We start from the raw sequence: 15,080 nt of genomic DNA, 5'->3' as shown, positions 1-15,080 counted from the left end.
TGTACAGCATATCGTGGGGGTGGGAGTGGGGTGCCCCACCCCCAATGGGGTTGGGAATAGGGATTAGAGGAAAGCTGGTGATATTTCTTGCCACTTCCTCTTGTACTTTACTTTTTCCTGGTAATAATTTGGAACAGCCTTCTTAACAGAGCAATCATGTTGCTATTTTGTTTTACTTTCAGATTGTGTCTTTGAAGAAAACACTTAAAAACTACAGAATTAAAAAGAAAAAATAACAAATGGAAATTGTGTGTGTGTGTGTGTAACAAAACCTCTCTATGGTTTTTCAATATTCATGTGTTATTCTAGAACAGTTGGACAATTTATTTTCCCAAAGGGCCACATGAGAAACTGGGATTATTATGGAGGGCCGAACCAATAAGCTGAATTTAATTTTGTTCAATATTAATTTTATTGCTTTATAAAAAGCAGTAATTTGTATGATTTTATTACTATGAAAATATATAAGCACATGTGCATCTCCGTACCTAAATTGAAAAAGCAGTCACCTTTAAAATAAGTATTGCATGCATGGTACACTTATTTACATTTGATTTCTAATTTCCAATTGACCTCAAATGGCCAGACAGGAATAGCCAAATGGCCAGATATGGCCTGGGGACCATAAAATATCCAGATTTGTTCTAGAATGAATTGTTCCCATGTAAATCCATTTATCTGTCTTTTAAATATACCATTTTTTTGGAGTATAAGACACACCTTTTTCTCTCAAAAAAGAGGCTGAAAATCTGGGTGCGTCTAATACATTGAATACAGCATTTTTTGCATCCCAAAATCCCGCCCCCTTCACCAAAATGGCCATGCATAGCCTTTAGGAGGCTTTCAGAGTGCTCCTGGGGGCTGGGGAGGGCAAAAATGAGTGAAAAATGGCCCATTCTTTTGTTCAATTCCCCCCCCACAAGCCCCCAGGAGCACTCTATAAGCCGCCTAAAGGCTATGCATGCCCTTTTTTTTGACAAAAACAGGCTGTTTTTTTGCTCATTTTTGCCCCCACCCCCAGAGCACTCTACAAGCCTCCTAAAGGCTATTAATGCCCTTTTTTGGGGGGGGGAAATGGGCCCATTTTCACGAAAAACAGGCCATTTGTGGGAGGTCTGCAGAGTGCAAAACCTTTTTTTAAAATTTGCCTCTTCAAAATCTTGGTGCGTCTTATACTCCAGTGCATCTTATACTCTGGAAAATATGGTAAGTCTCTTTCTTCTGATCTATGTAACAGATCAGAGTTTTGTGATTGAATATGGTGATTGAGGTGAACAAGCATCTTTCTGCCCTTTGATTTAAAGCTACAGAAATTGTTATTGAATATAAAAGTCCCTCCCTCCCCCTCCCCCCCCCCCCGTGTGTGTGTGTGTGTGTGTGTGTAAGGAGAGTAGTGTATGGTAATATTTGAGGATATGTAGTTCTTGTGGTCAGGTTTAGAAGTAATTACAATTTCCTACAATATGGGCAAGCAGTCTAGAAAATTCCCATGACATCAGTTGCAAGTGACAGTATGAAATTGCACAGCTATAGATGGGAAGATCTAAGCAAAAAATATAAGTATAAGCATTATCTTTATTGTCATTGTACTTAAATACAATGAAATTGGTGGATAAAAAGACTCTTTTGTGGGTTCTTGGGATTTTAATGTAAGAAGACCAGGCATCATTTGTGGGTTTTTTATCTTTTGCACAGCATAGCAGCAGGAGCCTTTAGTTTTCCTCCTAGGCAATATTCCTTTTTTTCCTGTTCTCTCAGCTTCCTGGAACAGATAACGTTAGCTCAGTAGTGGGTTACGGCTGGTAAGCCCTGGTATGGGCGTACCAATGCCTGCTGGGAGCACCAGGTACCGTTCCGGTACTGTGCTTTGGAGGGCCTGCTCATCCACCCACCCTCCTTACCTGTACTTGACCCAACCAGGCCATTTTTAAGAGGTAATTGTAATGGCCTTTTCTCTACAGATGTCTCTTTTCTCTGTCTTTTCACCTTTCTATGAAAGCTATCTATAATGCATAGATTTGTTTCCACATAATTCTTTTTTTTTTCTTCAATGGCTGTATGATCATTGCAAGAGTCTTGGCCTAGGCTATCCTGGAAAAATCATTCTTTCATAACCTATGCAATTGAAATCCATTTCGGGACTTAGCTTCTGATTTCCACATATTCTTTTTGCTTCCTAGAAGTTTTGTTTGATGTCTCGTCCTTTCCAACTTAGTAGTATTCCCTCTTTCTGATGTGAAAGTAAAGACACCTTATGCTCAGTTTCTTTTTATCAACTAAAAAAAATAACTTTTAGTTTTGTACAGACTTCTCTTATTTTAGAATCTTGTACTCAAGACTACAGCCCCTCAAAGTTGTATATCTTTCCTTGGTCTTCTAAAGTGCTAAACAGAGGTTGAACAAATTGGCAATATAAAAGTTTGAATCTTTTTTTTGACCCATTTTCCTAAAAGTCCTTTTCCCTCAGCCAGGCTGGAAGTTAGAAGTAGGTCCATCTAAAATGAAAAGTTTACATAGAGGAAATGCTTAGATGAAAGTAAGCTTTCTGATTTGAAATCCAACCAATCACTTATATACTTCTCCCAAAGTTTGGGGAGAATTCTTGGCATACTTTGAAAAATAATAGTAACTCTATGTTGTTCAAAGTATGCAAATAAGAGGTTTTTTTGGGGGGGAAGGGAGGAATAGTAATCAAAGCTATTATTGATTTTCCTTATAGTTTTAATTATGATTATTTTTTATTCATTTTGAAGAAACGTTTGCTCAATATTAAAAACAATATTTGCATATTTAATGTATGAAATATTTAATTTAAAATCCTTTATATTTGTTGAATATCTATCAGAATATTTGTACCATCACTCACAGGAACATTTGATATTTTGTTCCTTCTTCCAGTAGGTGAATGCAGTTTCCTTTTCTATTTATCCTTTGTACTCTCTATTTAGCCTTCCAAAAATAAATATATTTGAATACATTAGACCTAAAAAAAATCTGAAAATATTATTTCTAGAGGTAATTGCTACTAAAGTATTATTTGAGGTTTAATTTAAAATGAGTAATTATTAAAACAAACTTAATAAAAATGAGCCAGAATTGCATTTATTTTGTAATATCAGCAAAAACCTGATGAGCAGGTTTGAAGTAAAACCTATTCATTCAGTTTAGCTAGTTTACTGCAAGAGAGAGGGAGGGGAGAGAGAGAGAGAGAGAAAGAGAGAGATGGTTTAACTGTTCTTGTTGAATTCTGAGCCAATTCAATGTGTTTTATTTTATCTGGACTTTGTCCATGTTTTTCTAGTCATTGATTCAGCAAGTCCATGTTATTTGTTTCCCAAAGATAACTGAGAAATCTTTACTATTTGAAAACTTATTTTCTCTCTGTCAAGGAAATTTCCTATGGAAAACCTTTTTCTTGTTCTGCTTCGTCTTCAATAGTCAGAGATGGCTAGCAGTTTTAGCCCAAAAATGACACTTTTAGGAAATCATCAATATATAATATGTATAATTGTGTTTTCAGATGTTTTCTTTCAGACTCCCAACTATCAGTCATTTAAGGAGCCATTTACTGCACTTCAATATCAAATATGCTTAGAGCTAGATAAACTTCTCTTGACATGTTTCAGTTTGCTGGTTCTGAGTGACATTCACAGGCATATGAAATATGATGGTGTATAACTAAAGGTCTTAAGGACCCCATTATTTTAGTTTTAGCTCCCGTTTCCCTGAGGTTAATTACCTTTTCATTACAGCCTGTGGTTTAGGAAACCCTGAAGGTCTGCAAGGTTAATGTGGGTTGTTTCTGACACTTTGGTATCTAAAATATTTCTATTAGTAAAATGTATACTGTACATCAGTGTTTCTCAATCTTGGCAGTTTGAAGGTGTGTGAACTTCAACTCCTAGAATTTCCCAGCCAGTTATGCTAATTCTGGGAGTTGAAGTGAATTTATTATGAATTTGTCATTTTAAGCTCAAAATCTTTCCAGTTTCAGGTGGGAGCCTAACATTTTGAGATTTTGGACATTTCTGATTTTTTACAAAACACATTTAATTTGATGTCCTGCAGATACTGTTAAGAAAAGGTGTGTACCATGTCAACAGCTCCTGCCTTTTGAGGTGATGCTCAGAAACATTAAGTAATTATCGGGGAGGGGATCACAATCCTTAGATTAAAGTCCACACCAATCTTGACCAGAATTTATGAAATTGATGGGATTCAGAATAGCTGTGAAGCATTCAATTGCCATACTTTAGGGAACTTCGGGATTTCAGATAAATTTGATTTGTGAAGCTAACTATATATTTTCTTTGTTGCAGGTGGAATATTAAAAAAGAGTGCAAAGTTATTTTTTCTTCGAAGACACCATAAAAAAGACCCAGGAATGAGCCAATCACATAATGATCTCTCCTACCTACAACAACCCAGATCTGATGGTACTCAAAAGAAAGGAGGAACCTTAACACGAATTCTAAACAAGAAAACTATTTTTAAGAGCAAAACCAAATTGAATGGCTCATCAGTTGGACCACATGCATAAATTCTAGAACCTGCCAAATTGTATCAGCTGCACATGACTAATTGTTTACAGAAAAATGAACTACCATATCCTTTTTGAGCTTTACTAGCAAGGTAGTTTGCAGAAGATAGCAAAGCATAGATAGGGAATGATTGGATTTAGAACTATGGTTACTAAACTGTAGAGAATAACTCATATTTATTTGGAAATTAGCTAATTTAATTCAGTAGGCCTTAGTCTAAAATATACTGTAATTTCTAGAAATTAGGTTTAAAATGCATTTTTGCTTGAAATTCAAGTATAGCTGAGAGTTACAATGAAAAACTATTGCATTAATACATATCTGTGGTGGTTGCACTTTTAAAGAGCCACAATGCAAATTTTAAATGGGCTATTGTGCCTGCGGGAAAATGGGAAAAACACAAGAAATTGTGATAAAGGTTGAATGATTTAAGAAAATTGTAGGAGAGATCCAAAAATCAGATGGAGTCTGGATTCACCATTGCAAACTAACACATATTGTTAATATGCATAAGCTTTCATGAACTTGATGAAGGCTGATGAAATAAGAAGCAGCTCATGAAAGTGTATACCTTTTAATGAATTCTGAAAATATGCTATCATATTCCTTCAGATTTATAAACTGGGAAACATTTTACTGTGCAAATGTATTCCCAGATAAAAATGCATAAAATTTCAGCCTTAACATGTTTCTGGAGGAAACATAAAATATTGAATTGGGAAACATGATACAGTAGTTGTTAAACACATATAAATGGTATTGCTTTTGATAAGATGCTAGTAATACAAACTGGCAATTTATATAATTACTTAATAGGAATATAATTTTTTTTGTTCTGTAGATATCCTTTTAGTCTAAGATAAGGAACCACAGACTATTGAAGCTTACTTTTCTTACTTCCACAATACTTGGAAACAACATTGCCAATATTGCAATGTGCCTTGGAAATCCTAAAATAGAATATATTAATAATTTAATGGCAGCATACTGATAGGTGACATTAGAGCATGCTCACTCTTTTTAAGTTTCAACTATTATGTTTCTGTTTTGACACAGCTTGCTTATTTGAAAAGATAAGGGAAGTGTTCCCCATTTCTTTATATTGGATATTATAACTTGTTCATCTAAAAAGAAAACATTCCTTAGTGATTTTGCCTATCTTACCAAACATTATGTATTCTGACTCAGTAGGGATTTGCTGTGGAATATATGGCTTGATTGTAGATCCTAGAATCAAGTTCTATTACATTTGTTCAGGGTAAATCTGGTGCCAGTTCCATCACTGTGATTTAAATCAATAAATGAAAATAATTCGTTGAAATAAAGCTGTTCCTCCTGTGGATCAATGATTTGCATAAACTGCAATAATGATGTTAAAAATACAGCCTAATGAACTCCAACATACAAAACATTATTGAAATGAAGTAGCAATTTCTGGAAAGTTGTGGAAATTCTCATTTTTGTAATGACAGGATATTATAGACTGACTGTGATGGGGTTATCTGCTACGTCCTGAGGTCTTGAGAAAAACTTGTCAATCAATGGGGGAAAAAGGAAGCCGTTTACTCTGGCGCGAGTTCAGGCTTGAGGAAGCTGGGCGAGCTTCCTATTGGTTAACAGTTTGACAGCTCGCATATAAAAGGCTGTCAGTTAAGTTCGTTACTTTGTTTGTTGTCAGCTACATTAATAAAAGGTTAGTGTTACATTGTCTCCAGCAGTTTCTTGAGGAGACATTCTTGCTAGACGTTTCGCATTTCGCCGGTGTGTTCAAAAAGAAAATGAGACTGTCAGCCAATTCATTGTAGCTTTCAGACAAGCTGCGATTTATTGCGAGTTTCCAGATCTCAACGAGGCATTACTGGAGCAACTAATTTATGGCAGCAGGGATTTAAGGCTTCAGCGCCGCCTGCTAGCTAAAACAGAGCTAACTTTAGCCATTGCTTTAGACGAAGCTTGAATGGCTGAACAGGCAGCCCAGTCCGCTGCTGTAATTCAAAAATGTCAAGCCTCCCACATGCCATCCTCAGTAATAGCCGTAGTTAACCAGCAGTCTACTGAGGAGGCAGAGGAAAAACAAACAATGGATGAAGTAGCACGTATCAAGTTGACAGCGGATGGCAGATGGAAGCCAGCAACGAATGCTTCTCAGGCAAACTGCCTGAGTTGCGGAGGGGACCATCTGCGGTCCAATTGCTGGTTTAAGTCAGCCGTCTGCCGGCATTGTCTGCCGTGCCATCCTGCCTGCCACAGATGTTGGTCGTACTGTGAATAGAGTGGCACAAAGACAATCAGGCTGTGCCAGGGAGGCCTGCAACGCCATCGACCAGGACAGTGAAGAAGAAGGAACTGTCAACACAGCCTCTGAAGAAAAACCCAGCTGTCAGAAGATGTTTGCTACTGTTTTAATTGAAGGATCTCCTTGTAAAATGGAGATTGACATGGGGTCGGCGAGATCCATTATTTCCTGGGACAGCCTTAAAAGAATCCTGCCCACAATTTCTAGAGCAGAGTTAGTCCCAACTAGCTGCATTTTAAAAGATTACCAAAAAAGAGCTATTCCAATTGTGGGTTGTGGTCAATTTCAAGGTGAGCATGGCAATTTTAAGGGCACACTACCATTAGTAGTTGTTGAGGGTCCGCTTGCTTCATTATTGGGATTAGATTGGTTTGAGGCATTGGGGTTCTCTATTTCAGGAATTCACACTACAGAAATTGCTGCCGGTTTTGAAGACCTGACACGGGAGTTCGAGGACGTTTTTAGCAATGAATTGGGTAAATATAATGGAACACCAATTTCTTTTAATTTAGATCCAAATGTAGCACCCATCAGGCTTAAAGCTAGGCGAGTTCCTTTTGCACTGCAAGAAAAAGTGGATGCAGAGCTAGATAAACTAATTAGGCAAGGAATATTAGAACCAGTAGATTATGAGAAGTGGGAGACCCCAATCATAATACCAATTAAATCAGACAGATCCATAAGGATATGTGCTGACTATAAAACAACGATTAATAGAGGATTGCAAGCTCATCCCTACCAAGTACCTGTAGTGCAACACCTGTTGCACTCGTTAGGTCGTGGACGCCTCTTTGCTAAGCTTGACCTAGCTCAAGCTTATCAACAATTACCAATCAACGATGCAACAGCAGATGCCCAAACGATCGTCACACATAGGGGAGCATTTCGTTGCCATAGAGTCCAATTTGGAGTCTGCGTGGCTCCCGGCATTTTCCAGAGCATCATGGAACGGCTACTCCATGGGTTACCTGGAGTGTTACCATATTTTGACAATGTGCTCATCGCAGCACAGAGTCAGGGGGAGCTACTAAATAAACTTAGAACAGTTTTCCTCCGTTTCCGGAAGGCAGGTCTGAAATTGAAAAAAAATAAGTGTCAAATTGGTGTGCGGGTGGTAGATTTCCTCGGGTTTCATATTGATGCCCAGTTTGGCAGCTCACGTATAAAAGGCTGTCAGTTAAGTTTGTTACTTAGTTCGTTGTCAGCTACGTTAATAAAAGATTAGCGTTACATTGTCTCCAGCAGTTTCTTGAGGAGAATACATTTCGCTATCTGTATGAAATACTTTATTTTCATAGTATGTGCAGGTAATCCTTGCTTAACAACTCTAATTGGGACCAGAATTTCCACTCAATGTCATCATAACTTCAGTCACTGAATAAATGGTTTTAAACAAGGACTACCTATGCTATGTTTAGCTTAGACACATATCTTTGGATGTAAACTTGCTTCCATGTACCTGGAGTTAGAATTGGTTGCATGACATTCCATCCTGTCTTTTTAAAAAATTGTATAGCTTTATGTTGGCACATAAGCAGACTGAAATGCTAAATTAAAAACAAAAGGACTTGCTCTGTAACTCTTAAAAATACTTGAACACTTTTTAAACTGTTATTTGAATGACTCAAAATTATGTTGCTGGATTTTAAAGGTATGCCATGTGGTTTGTGATTTTATCTTAATTGTTTCAATAGAAATGAGTAGCAATAACACTTAGACTTATATACCATTTCATAGTTCTTTACAGCACTCTCTAAGTGGTTTACAGAATCAGCATATTGCCCCCAGCAATCTGGATCCTTGTTTTACCAATCTTGGATCCACACCAATCTTGAGCCAGTGACATTGAACTCCTGGCAGTGAGCTAATTAGCCTACATTCCAGCCACTGCACTACCACAGCTCCAATAGCATTCTAACACTGCAGTGGGTTGATATATTGACCAACATTATTTCTGTTCAAAGCAAAATGATTATATAAGGAAGATACAAGTTGATTTAATACTAGGAAAGATTCAATACCAGGAAAGATTCTGGAAAAGATAATTAAGCAACGAATTAGTGAACACCTAGAAGTAAACAAAGTAATACCCAAAAGCCAACATGGATTTGTCAAAAACAGATCATGACAGACTAATCTTATTGCATTCTTTGACAATGTGACAAAATTAGTGGACCAGATATAGTTTACTTGGACTTCAATAAGGCATTTGATAAGGTAGACCATAACCTACTACTAGATAAAGTAGAAGAATGTGGTTTAGACAGCATCACCACAGATGGACTCGTAACTGGCTGACCAACCGCACTCAACGTGTAGTCCTCAATGGAATTGCATCTTCATGGAGGGAAGTATGCAGTGGAGTACCCCAAGGCTCTGTTTTGGGCCCAGTACTCTTCAACATCTTCATCAATGATTTGGATGAGGGAATAAATGGGGAACTCATCAAATTTGCAGATGACACCAAGCTGGCAGGAATAGCCAACACTCCAGAAGATAGGCTAAAGATACAGAAGGATCTTGACAAACTTGAACATTGGTCACTATCTAATAAAATGAAATTCAGTGGTGAAAAGAGTAAGGTTCTACATTTAGGCAACAAAAACAAAATGCCCAGGTACAGTATAGGTGGTACCTTGCTCAACAGTAGTAACTGTGAAAGGGATCTTGGAGTCCTAGTGGACAACCACTTAAATATGAGCCAGCAGTGTGCAGCAGCTGTCAAAAAAGCCAACACAGTTCTAGGCTGCATAAACAGAGGGATAGAATCAAGATCATGTGAAGTGTTAATACCACTTTATAATGCCTTGGTAAGGCCACACCTAGAATACTGCATTCAGTTTTGGTCACCATGATGTAGAAAAGATGTGGAGACTCTAGAAAGAGTGCAGAGAAGAGCAACAAAGATGATTAGGGGACTGGAGACTAAAACATGAAGAACGGTTGCAGGAACTGGGTATGTCTAGTTTAATAGAAAGAAGGACTAGGGGAGACATGATAGCAGTGTTCCAATATCTCAGTTAAACTATTCTCCAAGGCACCTGAGGGTAGAACAAAAAGCAATGGGTGGAAACTAATCAAGGAGAGAAGCAACTTAGAATTAAGGAGAAATTTCCTGACAGTTAGAACAATTAAACAATGGAACAGCTTGCCTCCAGAAGTTGTGAATACCCCAACACTGGAAGTCTTTAAGATGTTGGATAGCCATTTGTCTGGAACGGTATAGGGTTTCCTGCCTAGGCAGGGGGTTGGACTAGAAGACCTCCAAGGTCCCTTCCAACTCTGCTATTGTATTGTATTGATTTATAAAAATTTAAATATAGTTAAGATGTAAATCATTGGAAACATCTTGCTCATATTCTTCTGAAATGAATATGCCCCATTTCTATAGACAAGGGAAGCTTTACAAAAACTCAGATTTTTGCCTCTTATCATTTGATGATACATGGGTTTTCCTAAAAAGAATTATATTAATAATGTTGTCTTCCCTTTTTAGCATTCACTTGCCCAAATATGCCCAATACATATATTGCAATTATTAATTAGTAGTATCTTTTCAAGATTACTTCAGTCAGTAATTGGGGTAGGGTGACATTTCAAGTTGCATTTATGGAAAGAAAATGAGTGATTTTTTTTTAATGGCACTCAGAAAGGCAAAATGCAGTTTTCTTCTTTCCACTTGTCTCCTGGCTAGGGATTTGAATGCTTTTGAGATTTATATGGATGAAAACCATAGATAGCATAGGCACCCAGGAATAGTCAGATGTTTAAATTCTTCTAACTTTACGTATGGGAACTATCCTAATTCAAGATATAAAATAGAATATTAATTGTATATTAACAATATTGGCAAAACTTTTTTCATATAACATGAAATCAACCTTATATAGTATTCCTTTTTTCTCCCAATATGCTGACTATGATGATATTATGGTCTGATTTCAAAGATTAGATAAGCCTACAATTGTGAGATGCAGGTATAGTAGCTGAGTTTATCCACTGAGTTGAATTCTGGTTCTAAATTAAGAATAAGAAATCAGACTTCTTAATTATTATTAATCTTAGAATCTCAACTCATGATGCAAAGAAGCATTATGCTTAGAATTTAAAACATTTTATTTTACTGAATCTAATTCTGACTACAAAAATCACAATTTGGAAGGGCACTGGGAACAACACCAGAGACTAAAATGCCAGTTGCTCATACACTGTCCCCACTAGTGTTGATTGACAACTTCCCCTCCCCCTGGAAAGAGGCAATTGATCACAAGCTGGGCTCTTATGGGCTCTCACTGGTATTCGTAGTGTCTCTAGGCTTTGACCAAGCAAAGCAAGTAGTAATCAATAGAATGAAGGACATGGAGTTCCAAGTAGAACTAAATAGGTTGCCTCTCCACAGTAGGGACAGAATCAAACACAGTATGTGGAAATCGGCAAGATATCTAAATGACCTGATCTTCTCAAAAGAATAGCTTTCTTCAGAGCCAGATTTAACATTCTTCCTTCAACATTCTCCTCCAGGGCAGGTATAAGAGAATAACAATAGCAGAACAGGTTTGTATATGTGCCAAAGGAGAAGTTGAAGATACTGTATCTCACATGTTCTATTACACTGTGAGCTATACAGAGTTTGTAGGTCTGCACATATTCTCTCCTTATTAGAGAGATTGCCAGGGAGAGCAGACAATTTTTATGTAGGCTTTCTCCTCCAGGACACAAATCCGGCTACCATGTATGCAGTGGCAAAGTTCTGTGTTGCTGCAATGTCCACAAGAAAAAAATTGGTTACAGAGGTATAGTTGTCATCTTGTACTAATTATTTGGACATATCTCTAACAATTTCTGGACCATTGTATTTACTCCCATACTTATCGGTTTTGCGTCCACATAAACCAGGGAGTGACCCGAACAGTTTGAGAACATGTATGTTATTATCCACTTTTAACGTCAATACTTTTTAATTATATTTTAATGTCAGTACTTTTAACATATGGTAAAAAGTAATGCGTATTGCTGGTTTTTGACTGTAATAAAGATTTATACTATACCAGTTAACTGCTCATAAACAGAGAAGTTGCCCAAGACAAGAAAGCAATTAAGATTTATGGGGTGGAATTACCAATACTCCACATAGCAGACACACAAACCAGTTACAAGTACCTTGGTATCCCATAGTCATATAGGAACATGATGAGGCAAGGATGAAAAAGATCCATGCCATTGTGTGTTCTGCCACTCATCAGGTACTCTGCCAGGTCAAAGAAGGACACAGAAGCTGCCAAAGCCCCTTACTATGTATGGAGGTTTTTACCTCAAGGCCAACACCCACTACCTGGAAAGACGGTGGTTGTGATGTAGTGAGTGTCAAAGCCACTGTCCTGGATGAAACTCAGAGCACCCAGAAATACATCATTAAGATGGCACCCAAATCGAGCTGCTGAGAGAATGTTTGAGGCAAAAGCAGACATGGGAAGAAAATCAAGCAGAGGAAGAGCTATGGCAAGACAAGACACTGCATGGCATGTACCATCAACAGTTAGCTGAGGTAGCAGATACTGGGAAATCCTACCAATGAGTGGAAAGAGCTGGACTAAAAGAGCACTGAGGCACTGGCCATAGCAACACAAGTATAGGCATTAAGCATTAGATTCCTATAGTAGAAGCAAGAGTCTATCACAATAGGTAAGATCTAAGCTTCGGACTATGCAGAGGAGTCTCAGAGACAGTCCAATTCATAGTGACAGGATGTAAAATACAGGTAGGAACAGCATACACAATGGCACAACCAAATAGCTGGCATTGCATACAGAAACATCAGCACAATATGGAGTAGACTGTCCTAGGTCCAGATGGGAGATCCCACAGAAGATCTTGGAGACTAAGAAAGCTAAGATACTGTGGGACTTCCAGACCCACACGGAAAAGCAGGTACTAGTCAATCAGCCAGACAAGGACCAAAAGGCAGCAGTAGTGATAGATGCAGCAGTGCCAAGTGACAGCAACATTAGGAAGAAAGAGTGGGAAGCTAGAGAAGTACCAGGGCCCAAAGGAGGAACTGAAGAGGATGTGAAAAGTAAAGGTCAAAATGATCCTAGTACAGGTAGCAGCATTTTGGGGCTGTGACTCCTTAGATGGGAGAGTAGCTCCAACAGATCCCAGGAATGACATCAGACCTCTTGAGTCCCGAAGAGTGTGGTGCTAGGAACAATTAAGATCCTGCGCAGAATCCTCAAAATCCCAAGCCTCTCATGGAGAATTCCTAGAGGAAGACACAGACCACCTATAAAGGTGAAAAAGGAATTTAGAGATAGAGACAGAGATAGAAAATGGAAACTGTTATTTGTACAAGCACAATCTAGGAAAACAACTGGAAAACAATCTAAATTGCTTTCTCTTTACTAATATAGAAGTGCTGAAAATGAAACATTATTTTCTGTCTTCTGTGGAAGAATAAATCCCCTGGCTCCATTCAAAAGAAAATGAACTTCACTCACTCCCCAGACTAGTCACATCCCTGTGTTATGCAAATAGCCCCAATGTATCAGTAAAAATAGAATTAGTGGTTTGGCTTAAGGAATGGGCAGGAGTCCCAATTGGCAGGGTTTGGTTGGGAATGACAGGAGTTCTTATCTAGTGCATTAGCAGGCCCAAGCTAGAAGGGAATGCCATGAAATCTCTCCTGGCAATTCTCCTCTGTTACAGCAACAGATCAGTTTGAAGATTTTTGTAAGAATTATTAGGCTGCAACAACTATGCGGCAGCAACCATACAATTAATGTTATTCTCTTGGGATGTTCCTACATCAAAGCATACTCAAGTCAGCCAGGTCAGCCTATTCAAAGATAGTCCAGGGTTCTTCCTCATGACTGCATTCATTCCTCCAGGATCTGAGTTGGCAGAAACATTTGCCAGCAAAATTTGATCTGCTCTGATGGGCATGCTGTAATCTGCCTCAGCAATGCGGCTTGTGGATGGTCCACTCTATACAGTTTTGCTGAGGGACAATTTAAGGACAATAATTGGTAGATTCTCCTGGCTTTATTTCTCCCTTAACTAATGTCATGTGTGTGTGTGTGTGTGTGTGTGTGTGTGTGTGAGAGAGAGAGAGAGAGAGAGAGAGAGAGAGAGAGAGAGAGAGAGAGAGAGACCGAGACAGAGACAGAGAGAGAGAGACAGAGAGAGAGGAGGGAATTGTTCTTAAAGCATGTAACTTTAAAGTCATAAATCATTGGAATGCTCCATATCAGGCCTGTCAAACTGGCAGCTCACAGGGTCACGCACAGGCCATGCCCACCCAGGCTCCGCAAAGGTAAAAGACATCACGATACATCATGATCTGGCCTGTGACACGATCAAGTTGATTGTGTGCTCCATATCATTTATCCAGATTTTTTAGTGTGGATATGAATGTTCCATTAGTTTTTGACACATTGATGGAGCAGAGAATAAGCTAGGTGAAGCAGGAGAAAGCTGGCAGGACACATTGTGAGAGCTATCTCTCACTTCATCCTAGCCAGTCTTCTACTCTATTACCTTCTCAGATGGGCTATCTTTTGATAATGGATATTCTGCTTTCCAAAGTAATAAAGACAATGCAAACATGGACATGCAAAATTCTTTGTTGAAAGAACAACTTATTTCAGGCAAAATCACCAATAGAGCTTTCTCCAGCTAAAACTCAACTTAAGTCTTTTCTTAAACATTTATTTTTTGATAGAAGGTCCTAAGGTAGAAATGCAGGTCAAGTATTATGGGACAGATGCTTCTGTAGAATCCAGATGTTTCTTCTGCCAAGTTGGAATGGACATGGAAGTTGGACCTCGGTGACCAGAGGACAGGTTCCCCCCTCCCAAATAGCTTCAGTTGACCAGTAGGTACTATCAAATATGACCATCCTGACCATCAATATGAATGATATGCACTGTTCATACATCAAGGATTGTGTCAGGAGAAAATAGAAAAAGTCTGGTTTAAAATGGGAACACCTGTAGAGAAGTCAAGGTTGTCTCCATAATGGACTGGAGATAAAAAGCTGCCTGAGGATCTGTCCTCTAAAAATAGTGTGATGCCTTTGTACTATAGTTAACAGTTATGAAAATAATACCTGGACACAGAACACATTTGTGAAATAACAATTTAATTGGAATTTCTTTGTTCGTTCAATTTATATCCGAATTACAGAATTGGAACTGAAAGCTATAGCTACAGCTCCATTCTGAATGCCACTCAAGACATATTCTCCT

At 38.2% G+C, this 15,080-nt stretch overlaps 1 protein-coding gene across 2 annotated transcripts in view; it reads left to right on the top strand.

The window, feature by feature from the left end:
• C2CD2 (C2 calcium dependent domain containing 2) overlaps nucleotides 1-5,866 on the top strand; it is a 46,625-nt gene extending 40,759 nt beyond the window's left edge. For both annotated transcript variants that reach the window (XM_014061939.2, XM_014061940.2), the window contains exon 14: nucleotides 4,320-5,866. In XM_014061939.2, the coding sequence (XP_013917414.2) occupies nucleotides 4,320-4,540 (221 nt within the window). In that variant the 3' untranslated portion in view covers nucleotides 4,541-5,866. The remainder of the gene's footprint in view (nucleotides 1-4,319) is intronic.
• Nucleotides 5,867-15,080: the final 9,214 nt, after the last annotated feature.

The sequence above is a fragment of the Thamnophis sirtalis genome, unplaced genomic scaffold, assembly GCF_051295495.1.
Source record: "Thamnophis sirtalis isolate CommonGarterSnake01/CBP01778 unplaced genomic scaffold, rThaSir2_p1.2 scaffold_8, whole genome shotgun sequence".
Lineage (NCBI taxonomy): Eukaryota > Metazoa > Chordata > Lepidosauria > Squamata > Natricidae > Thamnophis > Thamnophis sirtalis.
Note: the sequence above shows the minus strand (reverse complement) of the source record. Positions and strands in the feature narration are given on the sequence as shown.